This window comes from Spinacia oleracea, chromosome 6 (genome assembly GCF_020520425.1).
Source record: "Spinacia oleracea cultivar Varoflay chromosome 6, BTI_SOV_V1, whole genome shotgun sequence".
In the NCBI taxonomy this organism is placed as follows: Eukaryota; Viridiplantae; Streptophyta; class Magnoliopsida; order Caryophyllales; family Amaranthaceae; genus Spinacia; species Spinacia oleracea.
Window position 1 is genome coordinate 150857613 of NC_079492.1, and position 12477 is coordinate 150870089.

Genomic DNA, 12477 nt, shown 5'->3' on the forward strand with positions numbered 1-12477 from the left:
CCCGAGATTGACTTAATTAGAAGCCCATCTTGAGATTGTCGTCGGGGTTATTTTCGTAATTTCATGGTTTTGGATTTGGATCCCATGGAGGCCCTAACATTCGAGGGCAACTTATCTCGGAGGGTATATTTGAGTTTTTCCGTATGAGAGTTTTTCCGATAATTCTCCCAGATGAAAGTGGATACGTAGCGGTAGGTGGCGCAAACGCTTAACCGGCCTAGTGGTAAACAATGGCTAATGGATATGATACGTCACATGTTCAATCCTTCTCCTTCATTGCCATTTATAATAACCTTGTACCTTATTCGCACCGAATAAATAAAAATAAAATAAAACTACATACGTGTTAATAGATCGATCTTAAAAAGCATTTGTATAAAATAAAATACTCATTGAAAAATAGCAATAAAGAAAAATGATGTGATAGTACTCTATTTGGGAAATCCAAAAGAATCTCCTGTATACATACATTACGAAGTACTCCGTATCTTATTCTAAATATTAAAAGAAACTCAGATCGATCATCTTCTAAAACAGGACATAAGTCATGAGAACAAGTAGGCCAGAAAGTGATCCAGCCATCGCAATCTTGTTAGCAGCACTAGTTGGCGTTTCTGCAAAGTTATAAAAATGACAACTTTGTCAAAAATCAATTAACATATTGGCCAAACAATACTTATCCTTTAAGAATTAATTAATTAACTGTGTATCGTGTAAGATTAGTTCAGGAAAAACAAAGTTTGTTATGTTTGAGTTACAACTAATTTAAATAAGGTCAATGTGTTATGTTAGATAATGCCTTGAATCGGTTAAGCCCCTTACTGCAACGCCCACTACAAAATTATGCGTCAATTAGAGATGGATTTTGAGACGGATACAATAAACGTCTCAAACTTGAGACGGATTACTAAAATTTCGTCTCTAAATTAAAACTGAGATGGAATTGTATATGGAATTTCAAAAATTCCGTCTCAAATTTGTAATGGATTTGTAAAAATTTCGTCTCAAATTTTTTTGAGACGCCCTCTATAGAGACGCCCTATTTCCGTCTCAAATTCGTTTCTAAGCATCAATTTGAGACGGATTTAGACTATATAGAGACGAAATTCCTCGTCTCTATAAAATGATTATTTTGTAGTGGCCCCAGCACGGGGATCTTGCGAACTTTACGGTATGTGTTATTTTGGACACGGGTTATCTGTTTTGGGCCTATTTTCTGGGCTTTTTCGCATCTGTCTAGAGAGTACTATATAAACTCTTTATGTCATAACCTAGCCGTATTTTGTAATCTGTATTCCTCAAGATCAATAAAACTTTCAATTCCTCCCCTCTGCCTGTGGACGTAGCTAACACATTGTCAGTGAACCACGTTAAATCTCTGCGTTCTTTAATTACGTTAATTTAATCTTTCTTTGCATCCGTTATAACACGTTAGATGAGTGAAAAGCATGTGAATAAACACAGACTAATTTATTTAAAGGTGTATAAAAACAAGTGCAACACTAATTACCTGTGGTATTTCCATCAGTTGTAGGACTCAAAGCAGTAGGGCTTTCTGCAGAACCTTCACATTTAAAACCAGAACATACAAATTTTAAACCAGGTAAATGTAAAAGTTGTTATACCTAAACAAAAAAGGGGAATATATATGAATTTACCTAGAGGTGGGTTAATTAGAGTTGGAGTACTTGGAGCTATGCTTGGCCCTTCACCTTCAATTTAAAATTGTAATAACTGTTAATATATACTACTACGTATATAGCATTTGTTCTTTCTTTTTTCTTAAATGAAAAGTGAGAACTTATCTACCAAACCAATATATCACAAATGTAATTACCTTGAGGTGGCATCATTGGAGTTGGCGCAAGGGTTCCTGCATCACCTTCAAGTTCAATTCAAAAAGATAAGATTAATTAATTGCTATGAAGAATGTTTATGTTGTATTTGGTTAGTAGAATTATGTACTTCGTATAATATATGGTTGGAATCAAGACTAATGTGATCATGTAGTATTGGGTTGGAACTTGATTTTGTTCTTTTAATAATTTGATGCTTGAAGGTATGGTATGAGTCATGCATACACATAAAGGACTGCCCTCTTATAGAGACGAGGACTTTTGCCTCTAAATAAGCCAAACTCTCAAAATGATGATTAGAGACAGATTTGAGACGTAAATAGGACGTCTCTATAGAAGGCGTCTCAAAATTTTTGAGACGGAATTTCGGCAAATCCATTATAAAGTTGAGACGAAAATTTTGAAACTCCATATACTATTCCATCTCAATTTTAGTTTAGACACAAAATTTTAGTAATCCGTCTCAAGTTTGAGATGCTTTTAGTATCCGTCTCAAAATCCGTCTCTAATAATGCATAATTTTGTAGTGGCATAAAGGATCATACATACTCCATACTTGGTGTAATTTGAATTTAAGGTACGTAGTTGTTGATTAAAACAGATAGGATAACTTGGTTAACCTAATAGGCGGGAGAATCATTCATAGTAAATTCATTGAATGAAATTTACAAAGGAGGAATTACCTGGTGTAGGGGCTGAAGGAGTTACACTTGGGTTTGAATTAGGACCTTCAAAACAAAAATTGCTAGGTTAATAAAACCTGAATATGGAGTCGAATTATAAATTATAATATAGTCTAAAGATTGTTAAAGAGTTGAATGGTACATAATTACCTGGTGTCTGGGCCGATGGAGTTAAGCTAGGAGTTGAATTAGGACCTTTAAAACAAAAGTTGCAAGATTAATTGACTTAATTGTACGTCTTTTGTTTTACCAAAAAAAAAGATTAAAAATAAAAAAAAAATCAAACTAAAAATTGAACGTACCTGGAGGTGGAGCAGAAAGGGTGGGAGTTGGAGACAGAGGTGGAATAGATGGAGTTCCCGGGGGTGGAATTGATGGACTTCCCGGGGTACCTTGAGATTCAAATTTTGCAATGTTATTATTATGCGTTTTCTATTTTTTTTTATCATATAAAGATTAATATTGAGGATATTCTATCATCTAGGATAACTATGTTATTCACAAAATAACTTAATAGCTTTAGGGTGATGCACATCTAAGCTTAACAACAAACCCTTAACTCCTTGAGCCATTTCAGCTCACAACAGACCCACGATATTCTAGCATCTAGGATAACTACGTTATCCTCAATGATTACACTAACGGCCATTCAGTAACAATAATAAATAATGTTGATAACGAGAGTAAATTCAAGCGTAATTTCCCCGAAAAGTAACAACATAATGTTCATGTTATTGCAATATGGTCGCTAAAATTTTCATACCATTAATTATCAATTGGTGGTACCGTGTTACTGCCTTACTGGGTGTGAATAAAAATTTATGGAAAAAAAATTGAAATATTTGAAGTAATTGGCGTATTTTCGACAAATTTATAACACAAGTCCATACTCATTACTAACTCTTAACATTTGACAAATTTATAACACAAGTCCATACTCATTACTAACTCTTACGGAGTAACATTTTCCCGCCTACGCACGTATGTATACCAAACAAGTCCTAATTCATAAATAGTTACTCTGTGTTAGAGTAAGGCTTTGTGACTGACTGAAATTAAGCTGAAATTGATAAGTTGACCCTAATTATTAAAGGTGACTGAAATCTGTTTCCAAAGAACCTAAGATACTTACCGGAGTTACCACCGGGGCAAATTGTATCGAAAGAAGCGTTGATATTGCACATAGTGAGAAGCACAGAGATACCATTAACTTCAGTAGCATTTACATTAGACTTGATGCTGCAAAAACAAGGCATCTCATTGGTTACTATTTGTGCAACGACCGGACAACACACTTGCTGAAATTCCGCCGGTGTTTCAGCACCACGGTGACAAGTCTCGATCCTGTTCCAGCAAAACGGTGAATTTTGTTGCGCCGATGAGGGCATAAATGTCATTGACATGAGCAACACTATTCCAGCAACCGTAACGTATGTTTTCATTTTCCTGCCTTTTTTTTTTTTTATGTATGATATAATGAATTAATGAGAATTTACTGTTTTGTATATGATGGATTATTATTATTTGCGAACTTTTGTATCATACATTTATAGTACACGGGGAATTTAAGTTAAAGTCACGTATATACACTTAGCTTTCAGGAATATATGAAGTTGCGTTTATTATTGAAATTCGATCTTGTTTATATTATATATTTATATGTTATAATGTTAGTGTTCATCACGTAGACATATACGTATTATGCCGGCCAATTACACCCTGTATGATAGTACGTAGTACTCCACGCATTCTCTTAGCTGCCCGCATGCTTCTCCATCATAAGTTCTTCACGCTCAAGCATGGTGCCGGCTAATCCTCGGAAAACTACGTGGATCGGTCGAGACGCGACGACCACTGTGACTCGGCAACATCAGTTGACTTGGACCGGCACAAATATATCATTTAACCATTAAATATATATATCGATCTCCAATTTTCTACTTTTAAAATTATAAATGATTCATATTATGAATTCTACTACGTAGTAGATTCAATAACTACTTAATAAACTAGTAGTAGAATTACTCCCTCTGTCCCTTAATACTCGACCTATTTTGACCGGACACGTATGTCAATGCACAACTTTGACCACCAATTTCTTTAACTACCTATTATAAAAACTTATAAAAATATTAATATGTTGAAAATATATAGTAAGATGAAGCCAACAATATATTATATACTAACATTTATTTTCATATACTAGAAATAAAATAGGGTCAAAGTGAATTATGTGAATAATGCAAAAAGTCAAAACAGGTCGAGTATTAAGGGACGGAGGGAGTAATAATAATTAAAGTACTTCGTATTAAAGTATGAAGTAATATAAAATTATAAATAGTATGAAAACGGTGTGAAACTAGCACTTCTTAGTTGATTTTAGGTTCTGTTGGGGTTATGCTAAGAAGTGTTTTAATTAACCCCAAAAGAACCTAATATATTACGTGCTCTATATGAGGTTAGATGGTATATCAATCATGTACGCTTGGCTAATAGTTCTCCTTTGTAATTTATTCACCAAATATTCTTGGAATTCTGGTTGGTTAATTAATTCAAGGCTATGTGTGGTATCATTGTACTCTTTAGTCCCTTTTTCTCTTTGTTGCGAGCCATTTATATTTGTTAAGGCAATCGGACTAAATTTCTTTCCTAGCTAATAAAATATTATACATAAAACTAACCAAAATTTTCTTTTACTTAGTAGCAATGTATACCAAATTATTTAGTAACCATTTCGGAACCTTAAACTTTGTCTAGGACTCTTGTCGTTGCTGTACTTGTCAACCACTTGTATGCTTATGATTATTTAAGGTGACTTAAAATTCTAGCATACCTATCATTTAAGGTGTTTGGAATAGGTTGTCAAATAAAGCTTTAACCTTGCCTTATTAAATTAGGCACCAGGTAATTATTTTAACACGGTAACAATTACATTTTACAAATATATAGTATAAGTAAAAGACAACACTACAAGAAATTGTACTATTAACGACAGGAAATCCCGTCGCGAAAGGCCAATAATTGTTGATTAACGACAGGATTTCCTGTCGCGAACCCGTCATAAAAGGGGGCCGTCGTTAATAGAAAATCCCGTCGTAAACCCGTTGTAAACCCGTCGTAAAAGACATTTGCGACGGATATTCCCGTCATTGTTTGGTTGTTAGCCCCGTCGCAAAAGTCTTTTGCGACGGAATTTTTGACCCGTCGTAATTAGATTGTCGTAAAAGATACAAATTCTTGTAATGCAATTATAGAAAAAATATTTTAAAGAAATATATGTACGTGTCACACACGATGTACAAGTACAAATTTCATTGTAGAATTCAATTCACATGCGCACTTGATCAGCAGCAACCTAGCTTCAAGATTATAATGAATATTTGAAGAAGAAAAGGGTAGATATATATAATTCCATTAATCCAATATAGAAGGAGGTCGAAGAATTGGATCGGAATAAGATGCATGCATGCTTGCAATGTCCTTAAAACGTGAAAGTTGTGCAGACGATGAATAAGAGGGAGAATAGCATAGCCCATGCAATCTTCCGTCCAGAAGTACCTGCACCTTATAAATTATTATGTAAAATGTAATTTCATATTTACCATCTTAATTTTACGACATATTAATTTAAGCTATGCATGGATTTACCTGAGCACAAAGCATCGACAGGACTAGTGATATTGCACGTAGACAAGACTTGATTCATAGTAGAGTCATGCGAGTCATCAAATTCAGAAATGACAAGGGCACCGCGACAGAAACACCGTTTATCAACACTCACCTGTTGCTGGAAAACGGGACAACAAAGTACGTGAGTCGTATTAAAAAGAGGATCAATTAAGTCCCACAACGTTGTTTCTTTAAAGGTGGTGTTTAAACATCGCACAATCTTATCCCAGCAGGGTAGTGTCCTAGCAAACACGTCACTAGGACCTAAGTCATCTGTTGATGCTAATGACGGTGTTATTGGTATGGATAACCACATCATTACTAAAACCATCACTAATCCTATTTCTATGTATAATTTAGCACCCCTCATTTTGTACTTAATTTGTATGAACTGAAGTTGATTTATACAACATACTTGTACTACATAGGAACGAAGCCTAAGAAGAATTAATCAATGGGATATGATATATTAAAGATTAAAACCCAAAAGTACTAGGTCAGTACCAGTATATATGATAATTACGTAGTAATTAATTACAATATGCTGCCACGATCGAATGTTAGGGCCTTTATAGTGTTTTTTTTTTTAATTGAAACTTCACATAAGAGTATTACTCGCTCTATGTCTGAATAGTTGCAACAGTTTGATCGACACGTACACTTGTCAAAACACTAATTTGACCGTAATTATATGCCATTACATATTAGTAAAAAAATTTAAAAAAAGGCAAATTTGTCAAAAACTATCTTATAAAATCATATTTTTGTGAAAAACTACCTTATAAAAATAATGTTGTTAAAATGGATATTTGAAAAATATACATTAAGACTAATCTAGCAACATATTATATACACAATAACATTTGATATTCATATATTAGTAAGAAAATTTGGTCAAAGTTAATGTAGAATTAGTACAAAAGTCAAATTGATGCAAATATTCAAGAACGTAGGGAGTATATAATATTGTATTGTACTTATTGAAACATTCCAAACGAGACTAAGTTTATGTTTTGCAACGATGGCTAGCTAGCTAGTCGAAACTGGCAAGTCGACTGAAGTTGAGAAGGTATTACTGCAATTGATGATGTACTAATTGTTGTTACGTTATTGATAAAACTAGTTGTTTAAGCTGAAATTTTCCAATATGAGACTAAAACTTCATGCTCAATCATTACAAGACTTACAACAACGACAAAGGTACGTATAAATATGGTGATTTTCAGAGTTTATGATATTTTTTTTAAATGAGACTAGGAATGGGGCAATATGGCTTTTAATTTTAATTTTGAACACACATGGGAGTCATATTGTTGTGTTGGTTACCCTCAATTCGATATGATTTTGTTTCTGTCAAACGACCTTCATAAAACATGGGTGTTAATTTAGGGTCAAACATACATAAACTAAACAGTTTGATTAAACGGACCAAACAATTAATAAAACTAGTTTAGAAACCCTAGTATGGGCAAAATAGTTCTTTATGATCTACGATGTATATACAAATTAAAGTATATAGATCTGATAAGGATGAATGATAAATTGTATGTGCAAAGTAAAATGGGTCCGTATATATGATGTTTATTCGAGTTAATAGAGATAATTGCAACGTTCTCACAACGTACCTTAGCTTGAAAACATGGATGGTGAAGAATTGGATTTAAAGCTAAAAATTTAATTGTTGAATGATTGAGATTTGAGAGGTGAAGACTTTAGTACACTAAAATTATTTGTTTCGTTCATGTCAAAAAGAAAGTGTGAAATAGGATGGGCATACTGCCTTATTATTCAATAAAAATGATCTTGGAATACAAGCCTTCGCCAAAAAGAATCATAGAAAACAAAATGCAACAAAAATCATTCTTGTATCGACAACTCAAGTAACGTTACAAATGAATAAATTCGATCGCTCATAAAAACATCATCATAAACGCCCAAATGAAGAGTGCGCCAGGAAGTAATCCAACCAATGCAATCTTGTTAGCACCATTAGTAGTATTACTATTACTACTCTTACTATCACCACTTTTACTGTCACCACTCATATCTGCAACATCTGCAAAAGAAAAAAAAATGTATATATACATTTATTAATTCAACATAAAAAAAAAAAAAGTTGAAACGTTACAACTACGTACTCCCTCCGTTTCTTTTTGTTTGTTACGTTTGGAATTTTGCACGTTTATTAACGTATAATAAAGATTTTTTTATTTTTTATCAAAAAAATAAACTCAAGTAAAACCTCACTGCACTAATCATTTCAACAACAAATAAGATTATTTTATTTATTAAAATGAACCAATAATGGAAAAGCGCAAAGATTGCTAACTTAACATACTTGGGAAATTGCAACGATATTCAATGAGTTGAAAAAATTGGCCAATTAAAATTAAAAGATGGTACAAAAAATGATAATATAATAAGTTTATAAAAGAAAAGATTCTTCCACGTAACAAACATTGTGAAACACCCTAAAAGGAATACGTAACAAAAAAAAAAAAAAAAACAGAGGGAGTACAAGAAAGTGGAGGAAGTATAAACGTACCGTTGCACAATTCATCGAAAGTGGTGTCAATATCACATTTCTCGAAAAGCTTATTGTACTCCAGCTCGACTTGAGAGAAGGTCACTTTGGGCACATTAAAAGAAGAAGGACTAGGGGCAATACTAGTCATGTTTTTCAAAACTTCTTCCAATTTACAGAAACATGTTGCATTTGCTACTTCAGTTTTGATAACTGAGCAACACTTTGTTGGATCTTGAGTTAAACCATCTTCACTAATTGATTTAGTTGCCATGCATTCTATAATATTCTTTATGCATGTTGGAATTGCATTTAGATTATCAAGGATAGATTGAGTTGGTTTAGGAAGGCTAGTTGGAGATGAAATTTCTTGTGCAGATGAGGGTATAATTGCCATTGCCAATAATACTATTCCAAAAGCCAACATTGTAACACTAATACCCAAAGATTTCCCACTTGCCATTTTCAATTTCTTTTCAATTTTTTTTTCTTTCTTTTTTTGAGAAAATTCGATCACACACTAATTATTTTTAAGATTGGGTTGATAGGATGATGATAAACAGACGAGTAAAGATGATTTATAGTAGCTTGATAAGAATTAATTAATCGAATATTCTTAATCATCTGTATTTTATTATATTTTCTTGAATTAATTGTCTAATTAAATTGTTAGGTAAGAGTGCATGCCACTAACTATAGAAGATGGTTCGTTATTGATGGGCACGATCGATGAAGTTAGGGGTGTTGACTGTTTATTTTTACATGTAATTTCCAACTAAGGCCTAAAAGGCTGAAAGCTACCTGCTATTAAATTGAAATTAATAGTTGCTAGGATACTACGTAGTACTTGGTGGTTGTTACCAACATATAATAGGTAGGGGAATGTAATGGTGTCAAATCGACTCATCGATTTGTTATAAGTTGTGCGTAAATATGTAATTGATCATGTTTTGTGTCAGATTATTGTATATCTGTATCCACACGGGATATAATGCAATTTTTTCATGGGTCAATTCGATTTTTACTGAATGTCGGTCAATCAAGTTAGTTTATGATGGCCCTAGTTAGGGGTGAGCATTACCGTTGAGCAGCCCAACACAAGATAGCGTGCCAAATTTTTTTAAAATTGGAAGATATTTGTAACCTGTTTCTGGAAACGGAAACCAAAATTAGAACTTGTTGCAATAGGTTAAAAATAATAACCGATATGATCAGGTTACCAACAGATTTCAACTCCACAATTCGAGAATCGGAATCGAGATCTGTCGCAACAGGATTCCGAGCAAGTTTTTGAAGTTACTTTTGGATGCCCACTTTTTTGCTGCTCATCCCTGATAAAGTGATACTACGTATTATTTTCGATAGCCCACGGGCCACATTATGTAAATCAGTTATTGGGCCTTCTATAGTATGGGCTTTCAGTTGATCTTGATTATTTAAACTTTGAATTGGGCCGATATATCAATTTTAAAAGACCAGCCAACATCAATAAAAGTGACGAATCTCAAGTATTAATGGGCTCAAAAAAAATGTTGCATACTTGCATAGTTGCATGCATGCAGAGAGTGAGTCACCAACTCACCAATCACCATACATAATTTCAAATTTAAAACTATCCCTTATACAAACTGAAATCAATAGCAAACAGATTCTTAAACAGTAATGATAAGTGCATATAGTTAATTCCAAACGTCCCAATTAAGATGATACATAATCCATGTTTTAATTAAGCTGACATTATCATCGTCCAAAAAAAGAGTGCAGCAGGAACTAATCCATAAACGGATCGCTCAATCTTGGTGGCACCATTTTTTGTCATTCCTGGGTGCTGTGGGTGCTGCACCGCCTCACTTGATTCACTTACACTCTCGGTTTTACTCACACCTGCATGGAATAAACATTTAATTGTTTCCAATACTACATTTTACGAATCTAACATTTAATTTCCATATTATTGTATAAAGTCAACCAAAACAATCATTTTTGTATAAAGAGTATTAAATACGGGTCTGACCACGTCCATCATCAAGAGAGAGACCACTTAACAAATCCAACGAAAGTTCCACCTTAAAACCATATGCCAATAAGGGGATTAGTCCATTGGTCCTTATTAACTGATTAACTCCCTCTTCTTTTATCAACGTGAGACTCTCACACGGGATATATATTTCATGTGTTAGATCTTAACAAAGAGGCAAACAAAAATTAAAGATATTAACAGTCAAAGTTGTGCATCAGCCAACATGAAAGTCAAAGTGGTGCACTTATTTCTAAACAGAGAAAGTATAATATATACGTACGTACCATTGCACAATTCGTCGAAACTAGAGGTAAATTTACAATCACCAAGAACCCTATTTGCAAGAACTTCAAATGTAGAAGAAAGAACGGCAGGTTGATCACTAGGAACATCTTGAATATATTCCTTGATACTACAAAAACAAGTTGCATTGGCTACTTGCGGTTTAATTACTGGACAACACAATGCGTAGTTAGTAGTAGGATCTGCTGCATCTAAACCTGCGCTTGTTAGGCAATCATCGACCTTTGCCCAACAAATTGGTAACCCCGTTGGATTGTCTAATGCTTTTGTGGGCATTATTGTCATTGACAAACATACCATTCCCATCACTACCATTATCATCATCTTCATTTTTCTCTCTTAATACGTAGTAATATATAAATTATAAACTCGAATTTGTTATTTCGTAGGCTTTTTCATTAAGAGATGGAAACAAGCTAGGTTATTTATAGTGTATTTATAAATGTTATAAATCAAGTCATAATTGAAAAGAATAGTATATATATGCCGCCCACGATCGAAGATGTTTAGAGTATTTGTTTTGTACGGAGTACTTTGTGTTTATCAAAAATTTCCCACCAGGCCACTAAGAAAATTAAATGTCAAAACTCCACGTGTATATTGTCAAAATCTCCACTTGGCCACCAAGGAAATTAAAGGCCACATATGATAGATTTTAGGTTCATTCCTCCTGTTTCGACGGATAACACTTTAAAGAAAATGATTAATGATTTAATTGATAGAAATTTGAGGACGCACGCGTGAGTTTTGATGGGCCTTAATAATATATCAACAATAATAAGAAGTGTAACACAATATTCATCCCTAAACTTATGCAAATACAACGTATTTATAGTTGTTCAATATAGGTCATCTTCATTCTTTAGAATTTTCTACCTCCTTCCCTGACTAGATTTTTCTAGACACTTAACTAGATATTTTTCAAGTAAATTCTAGACATTGTTTTGGCTAGATATTTCTACACACTTTACTACTAGATTTTTATATGGTTCATTCTAGATTTAGATTTTTATAGATTAAAATTTTAACATTAATTACGTCGTTGTTTACTTTCTTGTATGGTTAAAGGAATGTAAAACAAAAATTATTTTTTGTTGAAACTAACAAAGTCCGAAACAATTAAATGGGGACTTATGGAGTTAAAGGATTGTGTTTATCTAGCTTGAAATTAAAACACCTCCTAAGAAATACTTCGTAAGACATAGTATTGAGTATTGATTAATGGTTTTGGTGATTTTCCGCATTTCATTGTTAGTGAAACTCAAAGCCATAGGTACGTAATAGTAGTAATTATAAACACGAATTTATTATTCCGTAGGCTTATCATTAAGGTTAGGTTATTTATAGTGTGTATATATCCTGCCTTGGATGATATATATTTTTTGTCGATCTAGTTATAGTTTTTTTTTAATCAATTATATA

At 33.2% G+C, this 12477-nt stretch overlaps 3 protein-coding genes across 4 annotated transcripts; all 3 read right to left on the reverse strand.

Moving 5' to 3' along the window:
• Positions 1-278: 278 nt before the first annotated feature.
• On the reverse strand, positions 279-4138 carry LOC110795259 (proline-rich receptor-like protein kinase PERK2). Of its 2 annotated transcripts, none has more exons than XM_022000268.2 (8): positions 3672-4138; positions 2842-2931; positions 2690-2734; positions 2540-2584; positions 1838-1873; positions 1659-1712; positions 1511-1564; positions 279-614 (listed from the first exon to the last, which is right to left on the reverse strand). In XM_022000268.2, the coding sequence occupies exons 1-8, from the start codon at positions 3979-3981 to the stop codon at positions 529-531; spliced, it is 720 nt and encodes a 239-aa protein (XP_021855960.1). In that variant the 5' UTR covers positions 3982-4138; the 3' UTR covers positions 279-528. The 2 variants fall into 2 exon arrangements, with proteins under 2 accessions (XP_021855960.1, XP_021855959.1); XM_022000267.2 differs by having other exon boundaries at positions 283-614; positions 1838-1882; positions 3672-4136.
• A 3822-nt stretch (positions 4139-7960) lies between these two features.
• Positions 7961-9289, reverse strand: LOC110795195 (uncharacterized). The gene is made up of 2 exons (XM_022000178.2): positions 8754-9289; positions 7961-8264 (listed from the first exon to the last, which is right to left on the reverse strand). The coding sequence occupies exons 1-2, from the start codon at positions 9193-9195 to the stop codon at positions 8119-8121; spliced, it is 588 nt and encodes a 195-aa protein (XP_021855870.1). The 5' UTR covers positions 9196-9289; the 3' UTR covers positions 7961-8118.
• Positions 9290-10330: 1041 nt separating this feature from the next.
• Positions 10331-11821, reverse strand: LOC110795274 (uncharacterized). The gene is made up of 2 exons (XM_022000280.2): positions 11037-11821; positions 10331-10616 (listed from the first exon to the last, which is right to left on the reverse strand). Exons 1-2 carry the CDS (start codon positions 11383-11385, stop codon positions 10459-10461), a joined length of 507 nt encoding a protein of 168 aa, XP_021855972.1. The 5' UTR covers positions 11386-11821; the 3' UTR covers positions 10331-10458.
• Between the last annotated feature and the right edge of the window lie 656 nt (positions 11822-12477).

Coding starts and splice junctions, on each gene's coding strand:
- LOC110795259 (XM_022000267.2), bottom strand. CDS start 3,981: ATGAAAACATACGTTACGGTTGCTGGAATAGTGTTGCTCATGTCAATG. Junction 1,713..1,837: donor TCCAATGATGCCACCTCAAG/GTAATTACATTT, acceptor TTTAAATTGAAG/GTGAAGGGCCAAGCATAGCT. Junction 1,565..1,658: donor TCTAATTAACCCACCTCTAG/GTAAATTCATAT, acceptor TTAAATGTGAAG/GTTCTGCAGAAAGCCCTACT.
- LOC110795195 (XM_022000178.2), bottom strand. CDS start 9,195: ATGGCAAGTGGGAAATCTTTGGGTATTAGTGTTACAATGTTGGCTTTT. Junction 8,265..8,753: donor TTTCGATGAATTGTGCAACG/GTACGTTTATAC, acceptor TTTCTTTTGCAG/ATGTTGCAGATATGAGTGGT.
- LOC110795274 (XM_022000280.2), bottom strand. CDS start 11,385: ATGAAGATGATGATAATGGTAGTGATGGGAATGGTATGTTTGTCAATG. Junction 10,617..11,036: donor TTTCGACGAATTGTGCAATG/GTACGTACGTAT, acceptor TATTCCATGCAG/GTGTGAGTAAAACCGAGAGT.